The sequence below is a fragment of the Oxyura jamaicensis genome, chromosome 12 (genome assembly GCF_011077185.1).
Source record: "Oxyura jamaicensis isolate SHBP4307 breed ruddy duck chromosome 12, BPBGC_Ojam_1.0, whole genome shotgun sequence".
Taxonomy (NCBI): domain Eukaryota; kingdom Metazoa; phylum Chordata; class Aves; order Anseriformes; family Anatidae; genus Oxyura; species Oxyura jamaicensis.
The window spans coordinates 20208316-20236043 of NC_048904.1; the positions used below are offsets into that span (position 1 = coordinate 20208316).

General features: G+C 46.1%; 1 protein-coding gene across 9 annotated transcripts in view; it reads left to right on the forward strand.

The window, feature by feature from the left end:
- ITPR1 (inositol 1,4,5-trisphosphate receptor type 1) overlaps nt 1–27728 on the forward strand; it is a 168022-nt gene that overhangs the window by 98217 nt on the left and 42077 nt on the right. For 3 of the 9 annotated variants that reach the window (XM_035337315.1, XM_035337316.1, XM_035337319.1), the window contains 6 exons: nt 3532–3567; nt 5202–5252; nt 8554–8686; nt 10075–10265; nt 24724–24904; nt 25526–25779. In XM_035337315.1, the coding sequence (XP_035193206.1) occupies nt 3532–3567; nt 5202–5252; nt 8554–8686; nt 10075–10265; nt 24724–24904; nt 25526–25779 (846 nt within the window). The remainder of the gene's footprint in view (nt 1–3531; nt 3568–5201; nt 5253–8553; nt 8687–10074; nt 10266–24723; nt 24905–25525; nt 25780–27728) is intronic. The other 6 variants (XM_035337317.1, XM_035337318.1, XM_035337320.1 and 3 more) reach the window with 3 other exon arrangements.

Below are 27728 nucleotides of genomic sequence, written 5' to 3' on the forward strand. Positions count from 1 at the left end.
CCAAACCTTTTCTTGGTTCTGCGAGGTAACGGCGTTGGCCCCGTGAAGGAGGCTTTGCAAGTAACCTGTGTGGAGTTACCCGCAGCTACCGAAGACTTGCAAAGACCGGCAGCATAGCTTGTTCTGTCTGGTGTCGTCAGTCAGAAGAGGTGGCAGGATGGCAACATTTCGCTTTTGCTTTGTGTGTTTAAAGTAAGAGCTGTACTAAATGTATTTTGCAGAGGGAAGAGGAGAGAAATGCAGAAAAGGGAGGAACACAGCGGAAAGGGGCTGCTAGGATGGTGCCTAAAAGGCCCGTCCCAAATGGGTCTCCAGCTGATACCACAACAGTTAAGGCAGAGAAGCCAGGGGCAGTGGTTTGAGCATGTTATATCGAGATCTTTACCGTAGTTCTTTACATCTGGATACACAACGTAGCTATCAGCAGCCCAACGTGACTTTGGCTAGCTGACTCTGTAGTTGTTTTTCCCCTCTTTCCTCCTCTGTGCCAGATCTCTCTGCTCGCCACCCCGATAATGAGACGCCATATGCGGGGAGTTGGGTCGGTTCCCGCATTCACGGCTTGCAGGACCAGAAGGCACCATTCAGCAATTTAACCCGACGCAGGGCATCTCGCAATTCCTTCTGCGCCACGCCAAATAAACGCAGCTTGCCTAAGCTGCTTCGCGTTGCTGTTCGCCGTGGTGCTGAGACCCCATCTATGTGAACTGGAATCCCCGCCTGCCTTTAAATGCGTTTCAGCCCTTTTCAGCACTTCTAGATGTTTACTACGTAGTTGAGTTTAAAAAAAATAATGAGAAAAGCAGTCCCGAGGCTTCCAACCTAAATGAAAATCTTTCTGCATTTCCTCAAACCATTTTCACTTTTTTTATCCCCAATGCTAGGTGTCTGAATTTCCCGTGAGAGGGGGGATTAGGCACCTTTCATTGTGATTTTTTTTTATATTTTTAATGCAAATGAAAATTAAACTTTTATACCTTCTCCAAAACCAGATCGAAAAGACAAAAACCTCTTCCGTATGTCATTAAGTTGAGATGAAATGAGTTCAGGCTTGAGCTGTCGCTTGCTGTGGTGGTTTTTGAGGTGGACACCTCCAGTGTTGAGTCAGATGAAGACCATTCTGGGAAACACACGCAGCCTGTGTTGGGGAAATGGATGTTAGAGGCATTACAGTCACCGACAGGTCAAAGAAATCTTATTTCTCCGGTTATGGCTAAAGATGAGTGGTTTATCTGCCAGCCTTGTGGGAATGGAAACTTAAAAGGAAGAGGGTTTTTGTACAGCAAATTGAAAGGAAATTTTGCTACCGCTAGTGAAAAGGAAAAACACCGTACTCCTCTGTGACCCTGCCGCCCGTTACGTTTCAGTGTAAAAGCCGGCCGCTTCATGCGTGCCACTCACCTGGCCTCTCCGAGCGAAGTGTCTTCCTGGTCCGTGGGCTTACTGCCCTGTTGCCCCTTCCCCCCAGAACCGTCACTTTTCTTCTGGGTGCAGAACTGGGGTATACGGAGACACAAGAAATTGAGCAAAATTACCACTTCAATCTACTCTCCCTATTCAATCCTTCTTGTGAAGCATAAGCTAATATTGTGCTTTTGCAGTACAAAGGATGGTGCAAAGACTAGCACAGTAGCTATAGCAGAATAATTCTTTCCTGTTTTAACCTATTTTGATGTGAAGAATAACAATTTCAATATTTGGAGTTTATATTCTTACTGAAAGATCGCTGAAAGCTACGGTAATTTGGAATGATCCGTCGGAGCCTTGCCAAGGCCAGTGGTTTCTGCTTGTAGGTGAATTTGTGAGGCTGGTTCGAACATGCTGATCTATTTATACATGCTGTCTGTGCTAAAGTGGGAAGGCACAGGAGTTTGCAAACTGGAATGTTTACTTTTCTTCAATCTAAGTTGAAAAGATCAAACTAATTTAGCGCTGATTCTTCATCTCTGCTGGTTTTCAGCCTCAAAATGTACGTGCAGGTTTGATTAATTTGGGGTCACGATATAAGCCTGGGAATAAGGACATTTTCATTTGGAATCCCAAGTCCAGTCCATCGTCTTGCTGCAGTCACATCCCCTTGACCTCCTAGCTTCGGTCTCTCCTTTGGAAGGAAGGTGCCCAATTTCTCTTACAGAGATACACAAAATGTATGCGCTGTTGTTGATAAACTTAAATGAAAGAGGTGTTTTTTGCTTTTCTCTGAAGCAAGTTGTCCTGGCAGTGTCAGAACACTGTGCCCAGACTCCCTAATGACTTGATATGGCTTTCCCAGTATCCAGCCTACAAGCAGCCAAGGGTGTACTCAGCACGGCGCGATGTGCAGGAACTGTGTGTTCCTCTGCGTAAATGAGGGTCTTCCTGGTAACTTCTGATCCTCTGGCTTAAATACTCTGTGCTTCAGTTTAGCCAAGAAAGAAATGGTTTGCATGCTTGTGAAGTTTCCAAGAGAGGTGACAATGCAAGGAAATGGCGTACCAAAGGCCGCGTGAATTAGCCAGGAGGAAAGTCCATTAGGAGGAGGACAGAGAACGGTTCTTCCTGGCCAAGGAGCCCCTGCCCACGGAGCACCACAAGGGAAGGGCTCGCTCCTCTGGCTCCTTCCTGTGAAGTAGGATCTGTCCATATTTAGCCTCTCGGATCCCGACAGCCTTCCTCTCTCCGCTGTGCGTTTCCCAGGCTACAGCGGATATTGGGTTAAACCACCACGGTCGCTCTCCCAGCCTATGCTTGATTTTTCTGTCTAGTTCGTGTGCCCTCTAGGCAGACATGGGCAATCAGCTGCAGACTTAATTTGCTATTGCTGTATCGTCAGAGTCTTATTTCTTAGTGTATGTTCCTGAGAAGTTAAATCAATTTACCTGCGATTAAGTAGGCAGTTTGATTTGAATGCTTAGGTCTCTGTTGTATGTCTAAGTTCTACTTGATAAAAGTTGCTTGTCTTTATCTGTTTCAATGTGATGAACAGCATTTTAAATTTGAAGAACTGTCACCATTAAGCTTATTTCATTGTTCATGTTTGGTGCTGTATCACCTCTCTTTTATCTCAGGAAAAATATGTTTATAGCTGGGAATCCACAGGAACCATTTTTAACAAGTGTTCAAAGTCTTTTTGTGACATGCAGCACTTGCTTCCTCCCCCCCACTGGGGATGCGTGTGCCATGTTCACCGTGTGCCAGTTGCAGATGCCGTGTATGTGGTCTGAACGGGCTGCCCAAAAGTGTGTTATTTCTGGGTGGCAGGCCTGTGTGCACCTGCAACTAAAGCTTTTAGCTTGTGCCTTTGTGCTTATGCAAAGTAGTTGGGGATGTTCAAAGGATACCTGCTAAATTTTCAAAATGTAGCTCTTTTAGGAGCATGGTGGGTGGCTGGGAGGCTGTAAATGGTAATTATGCCATAATTCATTTGTGATGATTCAGCTGAAGTTGAGTGGTTTGCTAGTTCCCTTCCCCTAAGTGTTGACCACTAGATGTCTGTTGGGATGAAAGAATCTTGAAGAATGACTAATTTTTCTGCATTTTACTTTCAACTAGCTGCCGCAACCTCCAGAAACGGAAAGCTCAGTAGAGGTGTGTCACTCACCTATATTTGTACAACAGCAAATATTGGTGTTCTGAAGTAGTCCTGGTGGAGTGTCTTGTTGGTAGAAAAACAACTGTGAAATGTGTGTCTGAGTGGTATAGACAGTGAAAAATGAGCAGATTGGTTGAAGTGCTTGAATCCGATGCAGCCATCAGCAAGACAGACTGAAGATACATAGAAGCATGTAAACCAGTCCCAAATATTTTGTTCCTGCAAAGTAAGGGACCCAAAGGACAAGTGGTTTAACGTATCCAAGGTAGTACAAGCCTTCCAGCCATTTGTCTTAGGCTTTTAGCAGAGGCACTCCTTGAGAAGTCTCCTCTCAAATCTCCCTTCAGCAAAATAAGACTTCATTTCTATGATTCCCTATAAAGAATTTTGGTTTCCTCTTATCTTACATATTTAAAGCTTTAAGGAAATAGAGGTGACAAAAGAAGTTAGTGGAATTTTCATAATTCCAGAGCAGCTGGGTGTCCTGTTTGAAACTGTTAATTGTCACTTCACACCAAGAAAGTTCCTAGCTTCATTTATGAGACACGCCAGCATTAGTTGGCCCAAGGCAGATTTGCCAAAAATAGAACATGAGAATTTACAAAATCTCAAATTCTTTTGGAATTAATGGGATACCTGGAGGTGGCATTGATAGATTGCACTGTATCAGTGCAAATTTCAGTGAAACAGCAATGAAGTCTTAATCTAGGAGGGCGCTGATTCTCTGACGTATTTAATTGTGAAGTTTTTATGTATGTTTTGAAATAACAAAGAAAAATGAAGTTTGTGATGCTTTAAATCTTTGTAACTTTTGTGGAATAGTGCTTAAATAGAAGCTGAAACTCAGTGGTCATAGAATGACTTTGAGATGTCTGGAAGATGGCTCCTGGTTTAAATGGGTCCCTGTATAGAGTGGTTTCAGAATATTTCCACATTTTCAGAATGCTTTAAAGCAACAAGAACTTGAAGTACTTTAGGTTTCCAAAGTGGAAGTTCAAGTCTGTACTAAGTTCCTGAAAATTTGCTTCCTTTACATACCTAATATATGAAATATGAGAGACTTGATTTGGAAATAGGCACGTGCCAAGGGACTTCTTTCAGTAAATCAGAGAAACCTCCACTGAAGTCTGTGGCATTGGAATGAAAACCCTGTAGGTTTTGTCAGAGCCCCTCCACAGTCTCAGAAGAGCTTCCTGGACCACAGTCAGACATGCTGAAATGCCTACACTTCCACCAGAAGCGTGTGTGTGCAGTGGGAAAGGGGCATTTGTATGTGTACGTGTGTGTATCTGTGTATATGTATGCACGGGCATAATGCATGGTTCGAGTTCTTGAACTGTCGTGTGGTACCTGTAAAATTAGGTAGACTGTGTGTTTTCTTTAAGTCCCTGAGAATGTGTTGGCATATGTGCATGCCATGGTGGTCTGCTGGCGAGTGTCAGAGCAGACTGGTTAAGTACCGTGGGAGCTAATTAAGGGCTGATGTTTTATTTAGTTAGCTTGTCGGTTGGTCTTCCTCATCTCCCCCTTGTTTTCAGCTGTGACTTCCCCTAATATTTTCCATGAGTGCAAAGATGTTAGTGTCTCTCTAGTGTTGTTCTCCTTTAAAATGAAATTTCTGCGTGCACAGCAGGAGCTTGATCAAAGTCTACCACAGAGGCAACTGGAGGATCATAGAAGGGTATGTACAGCAGTCAAGCACATTCAGAACTAATTCTCTACCTTTTTCTTTTAAACAGTGAAGTTTAAGTCATGTAAGACACTTCTGTGGTTAACTGCCTGCCAGTCTGTTAGAAAATCCAAAACTAGCAGCCGTGCTTACAAAACAGGGTATGGGGGCACCTTCTGTTGTGTTCAGTGGAAGGGGCAAGTGCTTGGCTGCACAGGATTAAACCTCAGATCCTGCTCTAGTCTGTTCACACTTCTTGAAGCACTCCCTTTGGTGATGATCACAAAATTACAGTGAGATTATTCACTGCCTGTGGAGTTTGCTTGCTTTGGCCCTACCTGCCCCCTTCATAAACAATCAAGCTGCCAAATCAACATTGTTAGCACATTTCTTAATTTATTCTGCTCTTGTAGCTCGGAACAGAAAAGTAGCAACTCCTAACTGCTTCGCTCTTAAATTTTATTAAAGATTCCCCATTTTAAAGGTCGTAATAGCTTTTTGATAACACCTGAACTGCATATTGCATCTGTTTATTACTGTTTGCATGTTGCTTACTGGTAGTTGCTGATGAATGCAGATGAAACTGAATTCTACTAGGTAGCATATTTGATTTTTCTCACTGCCGCCAAACATCTGATATTTGTTTGCATATTGTATGCATCAAAGTGGTGTATAACAGTAACAGGATGGTTAAAGAACTGTTCTGAAGCCAAGCAGCGCAGCTGAATTAATTATAACATTTCTTAAATAAGATTTTTCTCCTTTATTTTGATCACATTTTCATACGCTTATTAGCTAACACGGTGTTTCTGGATAATTTTGTAGTAAACAGTGAAGTTTTTATTCCCAGTTAGAATTTTAAATGATACCGAATGTGGGGATGGATTGCCAAACCTCTGAAACCGTGGATCGGCATGCTTTCAGACTAAAAACAGCAAATGCTTGATAACGTGTTCCCACTTGTATTTTCTGCTTGCTTGTCCTGCTTTGGGCATACCACGGGCACAGACAGCAGAGGTGCCGCAGGTCTGTCCGAGGAGCAGGAGCTCCGCTCAGGTCTCCCCTCTCACATGAACCATTTTAAGCATGGAACAGAAGTTGCCTTCTGCTCCGCAGTGGGCTAGGAGGAAAGCCTAGGGACAATGCCATGAGCTTGAGTGAACCTTCTGGACTTGGGATGAGGTGGAGCTTACCAAACAGCAGTTCTTGTAGTCAGATGTGCGTTTTGATCTCTGTAGTAGGTAGTAAAAATGCCTGCTTTTAAATGACAGTTGCTGTGACAACTGCTAGTCAGCTTAACAGAAGAGAAAAAGGTAACGGGAGAGCTCTGCTGTGACTTGGTTTTGGCATAGGGCTCTGTAAGTATCAAGTTTCCTCTCTAATCAGTACACATGTAGAAGAAAGATGTAGTTAAGGTGTCGGGGGTTTTTTTGCCTGTCTTGGCCTTGTTCTGTCATGTATCTTTCCTTACCTGCCAGACGGAGAGCAGAAAGAGTGGGTAAGGCACTACAGCGTGTACTAAACACTATCTTGTCGTTGTCAGTCAAAGTAGCTCCTCGGGGATGCGTTTGCTGGGGCCCTGGAATTAGTCTCTTGCCTCTGCCACATGTTCACAGTTTGGCCCAAGCAGTGACAGCGAGCGTGTGCCCCTTGGAAAAGGACTGGTTTTCTTCTACTTTTGCTTCCAAAAGAACTTGCTTTTTTTTTTTTTTTTTTTTTCCCTTCTGACTTTTGGAAGCAGCTGGTTGGAAAGCTCTCTTAGTGCTTATCTTCATCTCGTCTCCCTGTCAGCTCCCCATCCCCATCTGATTTGGTAAAACAGCTCCTGCGCTGCTGCCCTCGCCCTGCCGACAGCTCCTGGCTGCCGGGGCACGAGCTGCAGCCACAGGTGGGCTTCCTCAGCTCGGGAGTGATTTGGTGGAGGATTGTTAGTTTCTGACAGGTTTTTTTGTCTTTCCAGTGCACTGGGGTATAAGGCTAAGCTACGTTCTGTGAGTGCTGGCTTCATCTCAGAAGCAGTCTGGCTGCGGCAGGGCTGGGCTCTGGCTGAGGCAGCTAGCTCACATACGCGTTGCTCCATTTATGTGTGTTTTAAAGGCCTCTTGTGAAAGTTTAAGGAATAAGACTTTGCTTTTTTGACAGCTAATATTGAGCCCTGTAGTTGATGACGTTTTGAATCCACAGCCAGACTACTAATTTGGTTTGAAATACAGCTGAAGATAAGCGTCAAGCACGTTTTGTCTGAAATCGTTGTTGCCTAGTTCAAATTTTTTGAAGTCCTCAGGAAACAAAACCTGCGTCCCCTCTCCGAGAGCGGCTCAGGGTGGCACTGCTGCAGTCACGGCACACCCCCATTAGCGGAGCAGCAGCTCACAGTTAAAACAATTACCCGTTCCTCTTAATGCACAAAGACCTTGTAAAAATCTGTTAGCCCAGCCGCAGCGTTTCTGCGTCTGCCTACTGCTGGCGGTACAGCCGGCTTTTCTACCACTCTCTAAATAACCAGGGATTCTTGTGAAGACCTCAGCGAGCACAGCGCAGGGTCCGCAGGTTAACGTTCAACCTGGGAGCTGTTTGGATCTCCTCCGACTTCTGCTGACGGCAGCAGCACATGCTTCGCGCAGCCGTGCCGGGTGTCCCCAGGCCGCGCGGGGCTGGGATGCCGGGGTTATCCGAGGACCGCTGCCCCGCGGTGCCCGCAGGCTCATGTGCTCGGGTGCTGACTGCCAGCGTGACGGGGAACAAAGAGCCGGGGCACGGCGGGGAGCGCTCGGGTCCCCGCTGGGTGGCTGGCGGCAGCGCCGTGCTCCGGTGGCGGGCAGGGCGAGGGCAGCGCCGTGCTGTAGCGCTCCGGTGGGTGGCAAGAGAGGCTAGGTCTGAGGAGATGGGGTTGCTTGCTCACAGAACTGGTTCTGATGGCAGTGTTTCTCTGATCCTCCTCTTTATTTCATCTCGGTGCTGTACAGGTTTATTTGTTTTTTACACCGAAGACAGACAGTAGTCCTCAATTTGAAAAACAAAATATTCTGAAAATAAAATCTGTCTAGAAAGCATGAGGAAAATCTTGACTGTAGCTGTTTCTGGTGCTGGGAACCCTTAATCTTATTTGAGCCCTGTGCAACCTCCCTGGTGTCCCAGCCTGCCTGAGAACCCCGGGAGATGCCCAGCGGATCTTTCCAAATCTCCAGGGTCTCAGGTCCCCCTCCTCGCTGCGAGTAGGCTCGTGGTAACAGCACTCTTCCTGTACCGCGTATTGCTGGCGTATTTCTTCCCTAAGCTCGAATCATGACTTCGTTATCCTCTTTGAATCAAGGGTGAGGCCCTCAGGCAAGTCTTGGTCAACCGTTACTACGGCAACGTGCGGCCTGCGGGACGGCGGGAGAGCCTCACCAGCTTCGGCAATGGCCCCCTCTCAGCTGGCGGCGCCAGCAAAGCCGGGGCAGGAGGTAGGACACGGCGCGTCTGTCTGTCCGTCCGCGCGGCCCGTCGGTGTCTTGCACGTCAAAGTCTTCTCCCCTCAGACTTTTCCCTTACTGATCTGTTTCTATGAAATACAAAACAAACAAATGAAAACCACCAAAACCAGCAAAAAAATTACCCACAGCGGTCGGGGAAGAACTCTTAATCCCACGTTTTCCCTGGCTTTGGAAACTCCAACGTTTCAACTCTCCTTGAGGGATTTCACTGTAAGCTGAGCAGAACATGGCTCTCCTGTCTCCTCTCTAATCACGTAAACTGCTTTTTCCTTACGCAGATGAGAGCAGTGTTCTTGTTTTCCTGACCGCGTATGAGAACATACTTCAGAGTTAAGCCGGCCGAGCTTTTTTTGTGCTTTCCAGAGACTTTCTTGAGGTGTCTTGGATTTTGTAGTTTGGCTTTGAATGGATGTACTTAGGAGATCTGATCAATTTAATATTTGCAATAATACCTGGGAGATGTGCTCATAGGGATGTCAGATTGACCGTATCTAAAACAAAAGCATTTTGTTGCATTATGGAGAGATTGCAGGGTAGGATGAGCAAAAATCAGGTTTGAAGTCAACTGTAGAGTGCAGTTTATTTAATTTGAAACCATTGCTAAAAAAGTCAGTTAGGCATGTTTTCGTCAAACACCATTCAGTGGGTTTTGCTTCTAACGGCTATCGGTAATCCTGTTGAAGGCAGGTCTGATCAGAAACAAACAAACAAAACACAAAAATCCCTCCCTCGTTTTTTGAGGTTGAGATGTAATTACATTTGCCTTTGCATAGTGCTGCCTGCTGTGATACTCTTTCGCTTTCTAGATCATTTTGCTTCAGTTCTTGTTCTTTCTGCCTCTTCCACCAAATCTTGTGTGCTTTATCTTGTTTGATCTGTTTTATCCATGAATTTTTATGCTTCTGTAATTGTACAGAAGCATAGCATCGGCTTTGCCATCTGCTGGAATTTGTCTTGCCTTTTCTCCATCACTTCGCTGTTACCACTGAGCTTTACCTCTTTGTATTTCTGAATCCATACTGCTTCCAGAATCCTTTTTCAGTACACCAGCCCTCCTTCAAACTTCTGCTAGCAGTGAGGGTGATAGTGGCAAGAACTATTTCTCCTTGCCAGCCCAAGCTTTCTTCCTCAGGACTTGAGAGCCTCACAAACATTAAAGCAGCATTAGGTGCCCATCGTATGATGTGTCTCATCTGCCCTCTAAGTTAAAAACACTTGCAGAAATGCTAGAAGTTGAGTTCATCACTGTTAATAAACATGTGCCGTTCAGGATACTTAGTAATTTAAACCAGAAGAGAGGTACCCTCACCACAGGGTAGCAGGATTTGAATCTCAGGCTGTCATGATCACCTTTATAGGAGGAAGCTCCGGATCAAGTTCAATGAGCCGAGGTGAGATGAGTTTGGCAGATGTCCAGTGTCATCTGGATAAAGAAGGTGCATCCAACCTGGTCATAGACCTCATCATGAATGCCACCAGTGACAGAGTCTTCCATGAGAGTATCCTACTTGCCATTGCCCTTCTGGAAGGTGGGAACACTACAATACAGGTAGGAAAATGGAAAACATTAAGCTTATAACTAAAACATGTTGGGAAGGGAAATATTTTTGAGATCCAGGAAACTTGAAGAGATTAAGGAGATGGGAGGGGAAATGACTAAATGATCTTTGACCTGTAATTAAGGGAAATATCAGTGTCTACCATGCAAAAGTTAACTTATTAAATGTTTGCATGGGCACTAGGTAATTGAGGTATTTCCCAGGGCAATACAGAGGTATGAATGTATAATAAAACAGCTTTGTACCGTAAGTTAATATGACTGCTTTTATGAGTAAGTTTAAGCAACTGCAAGATGCTTTGAGACTTTTACAACTATAGGTCTTACATTTCAGATCAGAATTTAAAATATCACTGTATGGTAAACTCCAGGCCACCACTGTTCTCCTGTTACCATGCTGTACTTCATTTCAGTGTTTTGAATACAAATTTGGTGTCCTAAATGAGAACTGCACCTGGATTTTAGTGAAGGTACAGCAACTAACTTGTTGCATTTCAGAAACAGGGTATTCTTCCAAACAGAAAGAAAACCTTATTATGGCAAAATATGACTACAAAGATTATTAAATATGAAATATCTAATTCTTTTGACTTTGTGTATGTTCTGCATGCTAACAGTCTTGGACAATGGTCCTTATGCATAGCTGTTCCAGAGATTGTTTTCCCTTTCCTCACACTCCTGACATTTGTTTCACACCTGAAGAAAACAATCAGTGATATGTTTAAGAAGGTCAATTCTACAGGTTGTTACTTTCAGATAAATATGTTCAAGGATTTGGTACATGTACAGATTTAGGCTTACAACTTAATACTATTTGTGCTGCAACCTAATGAGGATCAACTATTTAGGTACTTAAATCAGGATCCAGGTAAAGTTTCCAGAAGAGCTTGGACAAATAGAACTAAGAAAACCTTATATACGTGCCCCACTGTTCCCGGTACAATATAACCACTCCCCAGTCCTTTATTGGTTAATGTCCTGAAAAGCAAGCTACCCAAAGCATGCAGTTGGTCTCTGGTATCGTTGCAGTGGCTGAGAGCCACCACAATGACAACGTTATTCTTGCTAGACCTCTGTGGCAGCTTCTGTGATAAATGTGGAACAGACCAGGGGCAGTGCTCCACGCTGTGCTTGATCTAATATAACTGTGGGCTGTAGCCAAAACAGCTAGTCCCGTTCTGGTTAGCTCTGTTTGTCCCCTCCTTGGTATGGCTTGTGCAGCTGTGGAGAGAGTTGATCTGATGGAAAACCAGCCTGCCAGCAGCAACAGATTCAGTGCTACAGAAAAGGTCTGTGTCAAACCTGACCAGAGATGTGCACTTTCCTCTGGGTAGCACTGTGTGGTGAGACTTGATCAAGTATAACATGAGGCTGAGTTCTGACTGGTTATAATTGATGATTATGATTAAAACTTACACTACATCTACAGCAGCACCACCTTGTTTTCACACAAACTTCTGCTGAGAGGGGAGAGAATCTTTTTGGGTTCCTTCATCTCTTGGCTCTGTAATCAGTACCTTCTTTTTTCCCCGTATATGTGCTCTAGAGTGAAACTCCTTTACAAAAGACAAAGTGGGAACAAAGCATTTAAAATCCCATGTCATCTTAAAATGCAATGACAGGATTAACATTCCATGGGGAGAGTCACTCCTTTCAATTTCCTGCTCTCTTCAGATCTGAAGGAAGCTGAGCTTTCATCTTCCTCGCTCACAGGTAGCCTCAGGTAACCTCACACTGCTGTGCTGGAAGGAAAAACAAATTCTGCACCAGCCTGAAATGGAGAGAGTCTTTGCTTGTCCTGGAACCCAGAACTAATGGAGTGAGCAGAGTCACTTCCCTGCTGTGCACGAATTGCTGTTAGAGTTGGAAGCAGATTCCTTAGCTCCTTCGGTCAAAACAAACAGGGAAATCTTCCATCCACGTCCAGAGACACCTCTTTCACCAAAAAAGCAAGGTTTTTTTAGTTTTCATTTGCTGTCTATAGCTGCAGGTTGGAAGTCTGTGAAATAATTATGTGGTTAGGAGCGAGCTGTTGTCATACGGTGGTTACAGCAAATGGCAGAGCTCTCTCGCACCCATGCGTTAGGGTCCTGCCAGTTTCTGCTGCACTCCTGCCTTTATAGATGTTACTTCTGACAAGCCAGAGTAACTATTTTCCATCCTTTCCCACTCAGGGAAAAGTGCTTAGTGGCTGCCTTTACCTTGAGAAAAATGTTCTGGGCAGCCAGGAGTTGCTTTGTCCATGTGTGTACGTGCTGTAATGGAACAGCGAGGGGTTGGGGGTTATGGACCTGGTTGCTTTTGAGTACAGAATGTTTTAGGAACCAAATCGCTTTCTGATGCCTACAGCTAATGCTGTGTAAGGCTGAGGTTTTGGACACACCCAGGGGCTCTTACTCATGCATGGGAAGCACAGAGGAGACTTATTGAAAATATCCTGTGAAGTGGTCCCAATCCAGCAGCCTAATAGCAAAAGGCAAAAAAGGAGGTTTATCAGTGCGCAATGTTCCCTGGGTTACCTCTGCCTTGGTTAATCTGTTCCCCGGGGCCTTGCTTTGCTTGCACGATCTCCAGCACAGTCAGGGCCCATGGAGACTACCACAACATCAGTCAGGAGCGGCACTTACTCAGCTCTCTCATCTTTCAGTAGTATTTGAGTCATGAAAGCCAAGTAAATAAAACTTTAATGTAGAAAAACACCAACCACAAAGCCTAATTTCTGGGAGAACAGCTGGCTCGACGCTGGTGAATCAAAGCGAACTTGGAGGTTTGCTCTTTAGTAAAATCACAATTTCTGTTCTCTGTCTCCCAGTGTGATTGCTGAATGATGGCCAAGTTAAACTGGCATCTTGAGACAGTAAATTCATGTAACCAAGCTTTTCTTTCTTTGCGTAGTGAGATGGCATATCTGCTCACCCAGAAAATACCGAAGGCTCTGGTTGAAACCTAGCTGTTAGCAATTCGGCAGAGGCAGTACTCCCAGCAGGAGAGCAGTCACTAGCCTGCACAGCTTCGAATCTGGTGGTTTTCATGAAGCAGTCTTTCACTACAGTACAGATTTAATAATGGTATAGCAGCGTGATGGTCTCCTATTTAGTAAGACTTTATTTCTACAAAAAGCCCTGCAAAATTTTTTGTCTGCTTATGGAAACTAGACCTGCTTATGAAACTAGGTGCACTTATGAAAATGAACCCAGTGCTCTCTGTGGTCTTTTATCCTGATCTTTCTCTAATCTGTATTCTTTCTGTGAGTTTTGCAGATCAGGTGGGGCTTCACAGCCTCTGCAACCTGCAGAGTGGATTTTCTGAAATTCTATGGCAGTTTCCAGTAACTGTCAGTGGAAGAGTCATCTACAGTCACTGGACTAATAATTGTGTTCAATTTGCATCAGATGCGTTTGTCATTGTGAAAGTCACCCTAGCCAAGTCGGCTAGCTTTGTCTTTGGGTTCTAACACAGTTCGTCGTCATTTCACATTTTTTTTTGGTTATTATTAGCAACTCTTCGCTTATAGTATTCTGAATAAGTTCATTCTGTGCTCCATCTGAATAATTCTTACTAAACTTAAATTGCTGATAGCTACAGTCCTTTGAGAATAGGAAACTAGTGGGATAGGGACAGGTTATGTAAAAAGGCTTTTTGGCAGTACAGCCAGAAACATGTCGCCCCTGCATGGCATTTTCTTAACTCCAGGTTTTCACACGGGAAATGAGTTCAGCCTGAAGTTAAGCAAAAGTCTGTACTGACACACAGGAACTTGCACATGACGTTTGTAAGATGGTTAATAATGGGAGTTCCCGGGTGACTCCCATGAGCTTTAGTGGGAGAACAGATCCCCGTGATGTTGGAAAGGGATAACTGGAATAGGTGTTACTGCTTCATTACGTGTATGCAGGGCCAATATTAAGGCTAGGCAAAGTAGGTGGTTGCCAACTCTAGCAGAAAAGCAAATCCAGAAATGTTCCTTATTATAATTGGCAGGAGTGATTTTTATTGTATTGTTAAGAAAATTAACGTGGGGGAGAAGCAGGACAAGAAAAAATATTCCTGGTTTATCTTAGGTAATAGGCTAAGGGGGTAGTGTACGGCACGTGTAATCCCAGCTGCTCGGTGTTGTGTTGTTGGGAGTGAACGTGGGTGTGATAAATTTACTGTCTGGGGAGAAAGACAGGCCTTTGCCCACTTAGAGCTCTCTGGATGGAAACTTTTCAGAGTGTTGTTTTTTTGAATGCGTTTGGAAACAGGGCCAGGTGCTCTGGTAGCAGGTGCTGCTGGTGGTGCCCGAGCTGTGTCCGGTGAGCTGCCTGCTCCCGCCAGCCACCGCTCCCGGCTCCGATGGGAAGACTGCCCTCATTTGTAACGAGGCAGGAGCGGAGGTGGAACCGCAGGGTCAAAACCGAGCAGCAAATTAACTTGACAAATGGCACTGTTCACTGAACTGAAAATTATATAAACCCCTTTATTAATTTATATAACCCTCAGCATCCGCCTCGAGAGAGCTCGCGTCAGCTGTTCTGCGCGGGGCAGCCCTGGGCGGGCGGGTACCCTGCCGGCCCCGTGCTCTGCTCCGAACTTTGAGGGCTGAGCAGCGTGCCCCCAGCTGGGGCACTGCCAGCGGGTGCGTGGCACCCATCCCCGCAGGTGCCGGCTTGGGCGTGCTTCGCAGGAGCTTGCGTGGCCGTTGCCATTGCTCATAGGCATGCTTACCGCAGAGCTGCTGCTCCTGTGGGGAGATCAAAGGATGGTCCGTCCCTTGCGCAACCTGCAACACAGCGAGTTTTCCTCGGTTAAAGCAATCCCTGCAAATGAATGACAGTGAAGAAAATTGCTGAGGACTTCTCCTGTAGCACTTGTCTCTCATCTGCCAAATAAAAATTATATGCACCATATACTCTGCTTCACCTCCGCGGAGTTTCAGGTTTCCTGGGTCCAAGCAAGTTTCCGACAAGTAAGGTCCCTTACATAACCACCTCTCCCTGGAGAGTTTGGTCCACTGGTTTAATTAGGGATCTTCTCAAAAGTTAGATTACGTGACAAATTACCCACACACGTTGGTATTTTCAGCAAGGGAAGGTAAAGTGAGGTTGATGACATTAGTTTAATTTAAGGCATTTCTAATGCTACCACAAAGCGATGTGTTGCGGAGCCACCATTTCGACGTGCAGCGTTGCCTTTCCCTCACCCCTTCGTCCACAGTTAGTCCCAAGGTGCGCTGCAAACACAACACAGAGTCAGTACCAAGGAAGAGGCGATTACTTTTCAGAATAGAAATGGGATTTGCTCCTGGCTTTAACGTGAGCAGTCGCTGCCCGTGCACAGGAGGTGATGACGGACTCTCCCTGGGGAAGGAGGGACGCCTAGGGCGGTGGCCGATTTCAGCCACCACGAGGGCTGTCCCCGAGGAGCCAGTGGTGTGGGGCTGTGGTGTTAGACTGCACGGCTGTGCCTCCGTCACTGCGTGGCAAGAGCCAGTAAGTCGGCGTGAGTGCAGTTGTTGGGCTGAGCCAAGGCGAGGAGTTCATTCTCCGTGTGTGTGCTGAGGCTCCTCTGCTGTGTGAATGCACAGAAAGCCTTGTGGCTTGGAGCTGCTTTGGCTTCCAGAGCTCTTCAGTTCGGCCCGCGAAGGGAAGCCAGGCATTTTACGTGCCTTCCTTCGGAGTGTTGGTCAGGGTTAGGGGCCGTGGCTGCATGGTTCAAGGCTGTGCCTTGCACAAGTGCTCTGGACAAGCAAAATACCAGAAATCACCTCAGCTGGCTCTTGGTGTGTCAGGTTTTGTAGAAAGTACTGGTTTGGGTGAAAGGCTGGACTGACGCAACTCTCCTGCCTTCAGCTCTGCCTTGCACCATGTAATGTGCTTTGGCTTGGTTGACTTTTCTCCTTGTGTGCTACCACCAGCAACCAAAGTCCAGCAAGGTGAATTGCAGTCTCCTTTGCGAAACTGTGCCTCAGACTGTCCAACGATGATTGATTGTTATTAAGTAATTGCATATTTGCACGAAAAGGAGTTGAATCCAGACTTGTCCAACTCCTATCTGCATTTCTGGTGCACCGCACCGAAGCAGCAACCAAGTGAGCCAGGTTGCTAACCAGGCACAGAGAGAACACCCTGCCAGTGCACTTTTGTCTTGGCATTAAGAGTGCCAAGATGCACTGAGAAGCATTTCAGGTTCTGGCCTTGTGCTAAGAACAACGTGGGAGCCATGACGATCCCAAAAGCTAAGTACAAATACTCCAATATGTGGCTCTCAAAACCCTCTGGGACGCTGCCGCGGGGAGGCCCAGCCCGTCGCAGGGCGCAGACGTGGAGCCCCAGCGGTCACTTTGATCGCTGCCGGCCACAGCTCTTCTTTTACGAGGCAGTAACTCTGAGACAGATCTGTGCCCTTCAGCGTCCTGTAGTGCTGGCTGCCAAACAGCGACTGAAGGGTAAGTGATGCTACGGAGAACAGCAATGAAACAGCTGGACCACGCCAGTCAACCTGCTCCGTTTTTTTCCCTTTCTCTGTTGGCCTGGATGTGAACTGCCCTGTTAGCTGCCAAGACACTTAGGGTTTTTTCTCCGTCACTGCAATTGTCCTCCAAAATCAGGAGAAAATTTGGCAAAATGATACAGAAGTATCGGTAATTCAAAACATAGATTTAGTGACACAGCGGTGTTTTGGGGTTTGTGGTTTGGACTTTTTAACCAAATGTGCTTCTTGCTGGCTATGCAGCCGTCACAGATACCTGTGAGCACATAAAACTGTACGTGGGGGTAAATGCTTAAAAACTGTACCTGGTGGTACTTCAGAGGCAAGAATATTGTCGGGTCACTAAACTTCTGTGAATAGCACTTGAGAACTTTTGGTCACTGAAAAAAAAAGTCTCTTAATTTCCAGTCTGAGAACTCCTCGTCCAGATAGAGAAAAAGTGCTGTTGTTGTTAACAGGCAGTCAGAATTTTTTGAGGTAGGATGTTGTATCTTTTTTCATTGCTTCAGTAATGTCTGTTGTGGAAACTAATGCCAAACCAGCAAGGTGTTGGTGCCTATTAAGTAATCACCTGTGTCTTCCACAATTTTAATAAGTCTTTCTCAAGTTAAACTATACCATAAAAATGCTCTGACATTCTGAGTATGTTACTTCTGAACATGACATACAAAAAACGTAGATCTTGGTAAAGACCTGCATCGAACAGGACACTGAGCTGCGGGCTGTGACCGAGACAGAGCAAGCTCTCCCAAACAAAGCACGATGCAAATCCAGAACCCAGGGTTACCTTCAAAACAAGGCGTTGAACTTGCAGTAGTAATTAAGCGAGTGCTGAGGAAATCCATCTCCCGATGCACTGCTGATCGTCATGCAGGTGAGCAGACGGCAAGCCCTTGGGCGCACACAGTCTCTTTCACGTGTGCTTCTGGTGCAGGGAAGGCTAGGATCTCACCTGGCTGTGTTAAAAACAAACACGCCCTGGTAATAATGCACTGAGAGAGTGAAAAGCTCTTAGGAGTCATTACTGCCCTTGCTTTACAGAGATGATTTCATTTTCACTGGGGGCAGCGGGATGCATGGATGAGGTTGGGAAGCATGGATGAGGGTGGGTGAAGTGACAGCACTTGGAGGCTTCCTCCTTCAGTTGCAGCTGATGCTACTGGAGGTATTCGGGGGCCATCAGTGCTCCTGTATCATAGCATCTTTCAGCCTTTTTACCCAAAGGGGAGCTTTTCCATGTAGATACTGAGATGCCCATGTGTGCGATTGAGCGATACAGGCAGGAAAGGAGGAGGTGTGCTACACCAGAGCTCGGCTGCTTTACTCCTCATCTGGTCTCGGTAGCTGCGAATACCACATCATTCATGGTTGGGCGTTACCACAGACCTCTCCTGTGGCCTTTCCCTCGGCATTCAGATGCGATCCCGATGCTCCGCGTGGGGATGGGAGTCGCTACTTCTCCCTGTTCCCCTCCACGGAGTCCACCTCCAACTTTTCAGCTGATCCCTAACAGGATTAAAGTCCTCCACAAGCAGGCAGAGGCAAGCTATTCAGAAAAACAAGGTCATGCTGCATTTTTATTTTTTTTTGGTAAGCACAGGAATCAACAAAGAGATGTTATATAACTTCTATTTATATCCCACTTGCTCACTAGCTGCAGGCACACACGAGTAGCTGAGGAGGGAATTTAATGAGCTCTCAGGGCTTGCTCACCTTCCAGAGCTGGTAGGAGCCAGCTTGTTTTTGAAGTGCGTCAGCAAATGAAACTGGTGGTGGGTGGGTGGTTTGGGTAGGTGGACTGACTTGTTGCTATGGTTTTCTTTAATTCCTCTGTCTCTCAAGAAGATCTTACACATTTTTTTTTTTCTTTTGGGGAGTCTGCAGACTTCCTTGTTTCTCACACCTACACACAGCTCGCTGGTTCACCAAGGAAGTGGGATTCGTGCTCCTGCCACACAGGAGCCTCGCACAGATTAGCTGCGTGACCCGCCGGTGCGTGCTCGCACATGCACGCAGGAGGAACTCAAATCAGGCTCCGTGCTGAAAGCAGGTCGGGCCCCCAAGTCTCCCACGCTGCGAGAGCCATCTGCTCCCTGCTCGGAGGGATTTAAACCCCGAACCGAAGTCACGTTCCTACCTGTAACTCCTCCAGCGGGCCTTGGCTTCCCTCTGCTCACCCGGCATCACCTCGCTGCCCGGAGGGGCCGGGGCTGACCCGCGCTGAGTCCTGGCTTTACTCCACCTTGTGAAAGGACCAAACTGCATCAGGGTTTTGAGTATTACGGTAGAAAATCTTACAGGATATACGGCCTCTTCCCGATACGAGTGGTGTGATTCTCCTACTGCTTTCATTTAATGCTTGTTGGGAAAGCCGAGTGTGTGCCCGGGGCAGTCTGTGCGTGCTGCAAACCTCCTCCGTGCCCCGCGGCGGGCTCCAGCTGAGGGTGAACCCTGCAGGACTGCACATGGATGCCCGTGGCAGAGGGAGTTTGTCTTCCTTCTGGAAAAGAGAGTGGAAGTCCCCCTCTGCTTTCAGGACAAAGTTTATTTTACAGTTTGCAAAACAAAACGCAAAAAAAACACAGCCAATTGAGGTGTTCTGGCAGATTTTCCTTCTGGGTTTGTTTCAAGCTGTGAAGTACGTTCAGCCTGAATTATTTCAGCTGCCATTTCGCTCGGCTCTGCAAGAGTAATGATATTCATCACTCGTGCCCGGGAATGATGGCTCTTTGGGGAACCAGGGCGTATGGAAGATCTGGGGAAAATGGGGGATCGCTTATATTAATAAATAAAAGGGAGGGGATGAGAAAGAAAAGTTAGCTTTAAATTCTGCAGCGGAACCCCTTGTGATATGTTTGGGCAGAACATAAAGGGTTGGTGTTTGTGCTTAATTTGGCGCCTGTGTTAGCAGTGCAGTTCCCCTTCTTCTTAAAATGTGGCTGCTTTGAAGTAGTCCTGCCGTAAGAAATGGTACGGGGGTGGCAAGCTCGTTCCGCAAACATGAAGTAGCACAGAAGTTTCGCATTAGTTCTTGCTGGCAGCCTGTCCGGGTAACCCAGGCAAGTTAACATCCCCACCGTAATTTCTCTTTAGCGCTGGAATAAAATGTCCTGAACTCCAGCCAGATAGCTGATCTCTCTCTCGTATCTGGAGGGACTTTCCTCTCTGAAATAGCCCTGACTCGCCAGGCTGATCGGACGTTTTCTGTTCGTTGATGTTAGAGGAACAGGGAGGGAGATGACAACAGCTCGCTTGAATTAGTGCGAGGTGTTTGCTGGGGCTTTCCTGTATTTATTTGTAACCAAACATTTGTTTTCCTGGGGAGTTCTTTGGGACCGGTTGCGATGCTCTGGCAGGGCTCGATGGCCGTGCTCTGAGGCAGCTCCGGGAGCTGCGGAGGGCGTGGAGCAGAAATGCTCCGTCCCCTGCGGGACGGCGGCCAGCCCTGCCTGGGTTCTGCAGCCAAGTGCTTTCCTAAAATCAGGCCACCCTTCTTTCAGGAAGAGGCACGCAGCTGAGCAGATGTATCTTAAACACAGCGTTCGCCGATAGCTTTTGGCTGCTCGTCCCCATCGAGCGGTCCTGCTCGTAATAATCACAGAAAACTTAATGAGTTCTGAATAAAATGCCAACAAACAAGATTTGAAAAAATACTCAGATATTTTTTCGGTTTAGCAAAAGATAGGTAAATGTTTAGTATTGTATGTAAGTGCTCTGAAAAGATACCAAGCCCCGCAGATAACCATGGAAGAGAGATGGTCTTTAAATAAATAAATAAATCAGTGACTGGAAATTGTGACATAGAGGAACGTAAGCACGCGTTTCTAACAGTTGTTAACCACTACAGAGAGGCATAGTTCACCATCTCCGATGCCTTCTAAAGCAAGGGGATGTTTTTCTTGAAAAGATGTGTTACTTAAACACAGCTTCAGGTTTGCTTAATGAACAAGACCTCCGGGCTGGTGGTGCTCAGGGGTGGCCTGTAGCTAACTAATGCACGGAATTTAAACTTCACCTTTGATTTATTTTCCACTCAAATCAGTCACTGGTCTTTCAGCTTTGCTCCTGCAAAATGCACAGACCGGTGCAATAAAGTTGTTCAACGTGGTATTGCAGACCAGTGAAGCTTGTGCTGGGTCCTTCTTTCCATCCCCTTGAAACAAACGCGATAACACTCAGGATATGGAGTGGTGCAGCACACTGCTGCCTGCCCAGGGCTCCACGCCGGCACGGAAGCAGCGCAGCACAAAAATGTGTGTCCTCTGCCACCGGCAGGGCTTACAGAGATTTTCCCCTGTTTCTGTGCAGTTCAGCAAAGCCCTTTCCATTGCCCCAGATGAAAGTTCTGAACGAGTTGTGTAGGTGGCTGTAGCTCTGTCTTTAAAAATGTTTAAGAAGTCTTTGCGTGGTACCCTTCTGTACTGTGATCGGGCTGGCGTGTGAGAAGCTTCTGGATTTCGTGTGCATGTTTTCTGAGTTCCTTCCATTCTGTGGCTCTGTAATTAATTGCAGTCATGTTATCTCTGATACTTGCATCAGAGAAGTCGGCTGGTGGATGTGCTCTGGAGCTGTCTGCGTTTCATGGAGGTACGGGTACTCGTGGAGCTGCGCTTGCTGAATCCGGCATTCATAAAACAAACCTCATGATCTCCCTTGTGCCACGTGATGTCTCGTGTTCAATGGCAGTGACTGTCAGGGAAACTAAATAGTCGTTCACTGCTCCATGAGAGCAGAGAGCTGGTCTCCTGCCAGCTCCTCGAGTACAAAACAAGCTCATACCTTCACTTTCAGCATCCTGGGGTACCTTGTGCCAGGTACAGGTGTGGAAGCGGCCGCGTTTCCCTGCCCAGGTCTCTGGCAGGTTTCTTGGAGGCCCCACGTCCCAGCTTGCTGAATTGGAGGAGCCGGCGTGGGCTGCTCTGCCCGGTACAGGGAGGGCAGCGCTTTGTCTCGCAGGCAAAACACTTGGCTGTGGGGCCTGCAGGGATTTCCAAGGGAGCCCTCAAAGGAGGAGGTGAGGTTAAACACTACCATATCAGCAGTACTGCAGGAGTGCCTTTCTCGAGCACTGCGTTCGGGTAGAGCTTTGCTGGTCCCGGTGTTCCAAGCGCAGCACGTTTGCTCGTCCAGCAGTCTTGCATTGTACACGATGGTGTACAAGCCGGGATCCTGGCACACCCTAACCTAAAATGGCTGCTCCACTTCTGTGTTAAAAAGGGAGATTTTCCCACTTTTTGTTTTGAGGCTATATCCGAAAATAAGTGTAAGGATTTCTGCCATAATTAGCACCACCAATTACCTGTTGGAGCCCAAATTGCAAGATCGCACCTCTTACAGAACAGTGCCTTTGGTAGCTGGCATGTGGTTGATTCATATGTGTGAAGGTGTTAGGCATCCTGACCTAAAGCGAAACAATCATTTTGTGACAACCATTGAACGCATGCACAGCACGCACAAGAATGCTTTACTGGAAATGGTCGTTTCATTTGTTTTTTCTCTGAAGTGCAGTGGAAAGTCAGTTAAGAAGCTCGAAAAGACGACAAAAATCAAGCCTGTCAGCAAGTAACAATTACTCGCATGCAAGGTATTTCTTCAGTGTGGTTCATTAGAACGGTTCACCACTGGTTCATCACAGGGAAAATCTTCCTGTACAGGCTCTTCAGATGTGCAGTCAGGTGACGGCAGTCACTAGCCTGAACTGCAAATCATGGTGTTTTTCAGAAAGCGGTTACACTTTCTAGAACCGATGGTTTATGCTGGTCTGTCTGTAAAACATTATTGTTATGTGCTTTGTTTAATACCGTGAGAGTAAAATTTTCCAAGATGCAACTTAGCTACCAGCCCTTCCTCTGTTTGTGCTTACAGGCAGCAAGTAAGAGAGCGAACCTGGCTTTGGTTACGGGTCAGCAGCTCAGGGCAGCCGCGTTATGGCATCGCTTGGCTGGGATCGCAGTGTGACAGGATCCTAGCCATCGTCTCTGGTCACATCAAAGCCCCAGTGCAGAATAAATATATTACCTGGATAAGTAATCTGTCATTCAGAGGCTGTTTAGAGAGAAAACGTTAGAATTCTTGATATAAAATACTGGACTAGAGAATAATTCTGCAAGTACCTTTAAATGAGCTGGGCACCCAAGTGTCGTGTCACAGGGCCCAGAACGGTGTCTGTGCTGTTCTCAGCCTGTTGGCAGGGTGCATCTGTTCCAGCGATGTCCTTGTGAGAGATCAGGTGGAAACTTTATCGCTCCCCAGGTAAATCTTCTAGACCTGGATCACTTCCACACATCTTCACATTTGGGATCTCCGTGTTTCCTCTGTGAATTTAGTGTCCTTGTGCATATCATTTCCATGTCTAACACCGTGTGTGTCCTGAAACTTCTCCTTTGTTTTTTTGCCTTTTCTATTACTCATTTGCTGCTGTTGGCAGGGTCAGAAGTTGGTGGCTCCCTGTTTGGTGGCTCCCCGTTGGTTCTAACCAGTCGCTCTCCTTCTCCAACTCAAGTGTGCCAAAGTGCGAAGGTGTGAGGGGGATCTTCCGTTGCCAGAGGGCTTTCTGGTTGCATTGTTTAGGAGCAGAGCGGGTGATGGAGAGGAAAGGAAGGTGAAGTTACTGCATCGGTTTCCTGGTACCTGATGTTATTAATTGCTTTGCTCTGTGGTACTTTAATAGACTATTTGAACGGGTGTCAGGAGAAAGGATCCATGTGGGTGGCTTTGCAGACATGCGATGCTCGTGCTGGGTTCTTCTTTCCACCCTCTGATAATCACTAGAAGAAACGAACTCTTTAAAGTTTACCTGAGGTGCCTTGGGCAGGTAGAAAGTATTGCAGAGGTGGGAGGGATGTCTCACGTGAGTATTGACCAGCGTCTTTAAATAGTAGCACTCCTCCTCTGTCTGTAATCAAAGCAGCAACTTTTTTAGCGTTTCAAAGTCATTCAGCATTGTCCTGCCTGCAACTGCTTGGGAGTGATCAAAGGCAGGCGTCCGAGAGACAGGCTTGTGTGCTCTGCTTCTCAGAAAAGCAGGCAGCATGGATTGCTATTCCCATTTTTCTTTTTTTTTTTTTTTAAATAAATCGGGTTTCATTCCTATTCATCGTGTAAAGCTGTTGGATTGTGAGCCACTGCAGAATGCTAACTAATTTCATAATGCTCTGCATAAGGTGACCCACTTACAAGTTCATCCTTCAGTCATGGTTAAGCTCTGGTCCTGATTTACGTAACAGCATATTGGTTTCATCAAGAATTGTCTGATCGCTTACTGCGCTGGCTCCTTTTTGACCTGTACGTGATTTGTATTCTCTTCAACTTCAGGGTCAACTTTCTGTCTCCGTGTGCGTATGGGCAGAAGAGCATTAATAAACCTTCTCTCAGTGCTCTGAGCTCTTCTGTCACAGGCATATTGGAGTAGGAATTAGAAGGGGTTTTAAGAAGACTGCGCACAGGCAATGGAAACTTAGCACGAAATATCCCTTGTTAAATGTGCCCTGTTTGTACGGTTTTGGACTGTGATTAATATCGACTACTGCATATTATGAGTCATGGTCCCTTTGATTCAAGCTTGGGAAGGCAGGCTGCTTCTTTCTGCTCTGTATTTTTTCATATTGTTTTGTTTCTGAACTGAGAATCAAATTATAGATAATTCCTTTGTCCTTACCTTACCTTGATCTGTTATACTTACATTAATTCTGCTGTTGCGAGAAAAGTATGCCGCCTAAATGTATGAGGGCTAGCATGATTTATTGCACTTGTTTCTATAAAAACACATTTGGAAGTTATTGATAAGGGAGCTACCATAGCTGAGACACTTCGGCTTCCTTAAAAATAAGGTTTGAGTTTCCATTTTTCTAGGTTTCAGTTTTCAGTAAACTAATTAACTTTCCAGTCCTTCAGGATGTCACACGTTGCAGAAAGGTGAAATAATCTGTATTCAAACCTCCGTATGAAGATATTTATCCTGTTCCTCTCTCTCTTGTAGCATTCGTTCTTCTGCCGACTAACAGAAGATAAGAAATCTGAGAAGTTCTTTAAGGTTTTTTATGATCGCATGAAAGTAGCACAGCAAGAAATCAAGGCTACTGTCACAGTCAACACTAGTGACTTAGGAAATAAAAAGAAAGACGAAGACTCAGACAGAGATGTGCTGACAAGGAAAAAAGGTAATCCCCAGTTGTTCCCTTTCTAGAGTGACAAGGGAGTAAAACGCTGTTTTGAACTCATTTCAACTGATGCAATAATGCTCTGATCTCTGATCCCACAGAGCAAAGTTCAGAGATCAGTGGTGCCCTGGCTCAGGATTTCGAGAGCTTCATCCCCTCTTCATCCATTTGTGAGATTGTACTAGTGAAATGATGAAAAGTATTTCTGAGATGAGACTCTGCCACCTTGTCTCTCGTGACAAGCTGCCCAAATCCGATTCGTAGTAATGACCCTGGACTGTAGGCTGTGGTCAGTGCCTTCTCTAACAAAAAGTGGAGAAATGCTCATTTTCTTCCAGAGCAGGTCCTTTTATAACTCCTGCTAGTGCTAGTTGTGTGTTCCCTAACCAATTAATATCGGAATTTGTAACTTTAATGTGGTTTGCGTAAAAGGTGTGAAGAGATGACATGACATTGTTCTAAACGCGGGGCCCTCACATCACACTAAACGTACTGACCAGAAAGAGCTGCTGGTGAATAGCTGGCCTGCGTGCGTGGAACCATAATGGGAAATGTGTGAATAGGTTTTTTGGTCCTCTCCATTCAGTTTGCCTAAGGAAGCTCTGTTCTTATGTATTTTAGCGAGAGAGCCTATGACCCAAATTACAGAGGAAGTGCGGGATCAGTTACTGGAGGCCTCTGCAGCGACAAGAAAGGCTTACAGCACTTACCGGAGGGAAGCGGATTCTGATGACCATTATTCGGCTGGGGAAGGAGCACAGCCAGCAACAGACAAGAATAAAGATGACTTGGAGATGAGTGCTGTGATCTCAATAATGCAACCCATCCTCCGTTTCTTGCAGCTGCTCTGTGAAAACCACAATCGGGATTTGCAGGTACAGTCTGACTGCTAAGCAAGTGTGCTTATGTAGCTTGTATAGTCACTGCTGTCACATCAGTCTCTCTAATCCCCTCCCTTTCTATGCAGATACGTAGGTGACTGTTTTCTTTGGCCTTTAAGGTAATCCAATAAAAGTACTTATATGTTGCTGGACAAATACAAGTCCAGTTACATCGCTGTCTTTTCAATGTATATAAAAGGTGGTGAGATCACCATTTGAAGTGGCTTTTTTAAACATACACCTAAAGCAAGCAGGTGTTCTGCTGTGAAGTTACCAATCCTCTTTGAGAGGGGAAAGAAGAAAGCAGTGGGAAAATAGTGAGCACTGAGACTTTGGTTCCAGCAGCCCTTAAGCACGTGCTTGCTTCCCACAGAGCAGCTCGTTTCAGTGACTGCCGTACACCCATCCACGTGCACAGAACTGAGCATGATGGGATGATGTCAGGAAAGCCTTAGCTAGAGCTGAATCTGGAAAGGGACATGGTGGACAACAAAAGGGTTTCTATGTGAGCATCAGCAGCATCAGGAGGTTAGAGAGAGCCTGGGCCTGCTGCTGAATGGAGCGAGGGCCCTGGTGCTAAGAGACGTGGGGAAGACCAAGATACTCAATGCCTCCTTTACCTTGGTCTTTACTGGCAAGGTTGGTCTTCACAAACCCCAGGTCTCAGAGACGACAGGGGAATTGGGAGCTAGAAAGACTTAGCCTCCCTGGAGAATAATTAGGTTAGAAAACGTTCAAACAAGATGGAATTGCACGGGTCCAGGGGTCCTGGTGGCATGCACCCGCAAGTGCTGAGGGAACTGCCTGATGTCACTGTGAGGCTGTCCTTGGTTGCTTTTGAAGAGTCATGGTGACCAGGGAAGGTTCTGGAGGGCTGGAAGAAAGCACGTGTCACTTCTGTCTTCAAGAAGGGAGGTGGGAACTGTGCGCAGGCTAGTCAGGCTCACCTCAATCCCAGAGAAGGTGATGCGGTAACTAATCCTGGAAGCCACTTTCAAAGATAATAAGAGCAAGAAGGTGACTGGGAGTAGTTATGGATTTATCATTGGAGAAGCTGATTAAATGCAGGGTGGAGAAAAATAGGCATCAAAAACCCAACTGGACGGTCCTGGGAAGCCTCCTGTTGCTGCCCCTGCTCTGAGCAGCCATTGGGCTAGGCAGAATCCAAAGGTCTCTGCCACCTCCGGTGGTCTGTGACGTTCTGTGATGTGTCTGTAGCATTTCAGTAGCAAGACTCATCTGATGTAGCACATGCCTCCACAGGAGGTAAGATTTTTGCTTGCAAATGGACTGTAATTAACATGATTTTCGTTCAGCGTAACCACTGCCGCTGGATTAGAATTGAACGTGAGGAGCTCGAGAGACACAGTACAATGCACTAAATGCCCTCATAAAGGAGCAATAATTGCCTTGATTGCATATTGTTGTACTGTATGCCAGAACTGTAAGACCCTGTGTGAATGCTTTTCAGACCTGCCAAATCACTTCCGCCGAACTTGAATGCCCTGCTGCTGGCAATGTTTGAAATCAAAGCTGTATGTTAATGTTTCTGTGCAATGAACATGTAATTCTTCCAACGTTTTATAGGTGCTGAGGTTACGTACACCAGGCTTTCGCCTAATTTTTCAAAAACTATTTGATCTTTGTTTTGTCAAACAATTTTCATGCCGTTAGCAATGTCGGAGACAAGTAGGACGCCAGTTTTGCGTGGCAGTAGTCCAAACCGCACGCACAGGATCCTTTCTTGCTGCTGTCTTTGGCTAGGCACTGAAAGCTATAGGAACAAAATTGAATCCAAGCCAATGCGAAAACTTGGCCTGAGCTATTCACCGTCCTGAACAATTAAATTCCCCGAGCATCGAGTAGCTGCGTTCAGCTCTGGGAGAAAAAGGTTAAAATAAAAGTAGAAAGAATGATTTTTCAAAAATAATGTTATTACTGCT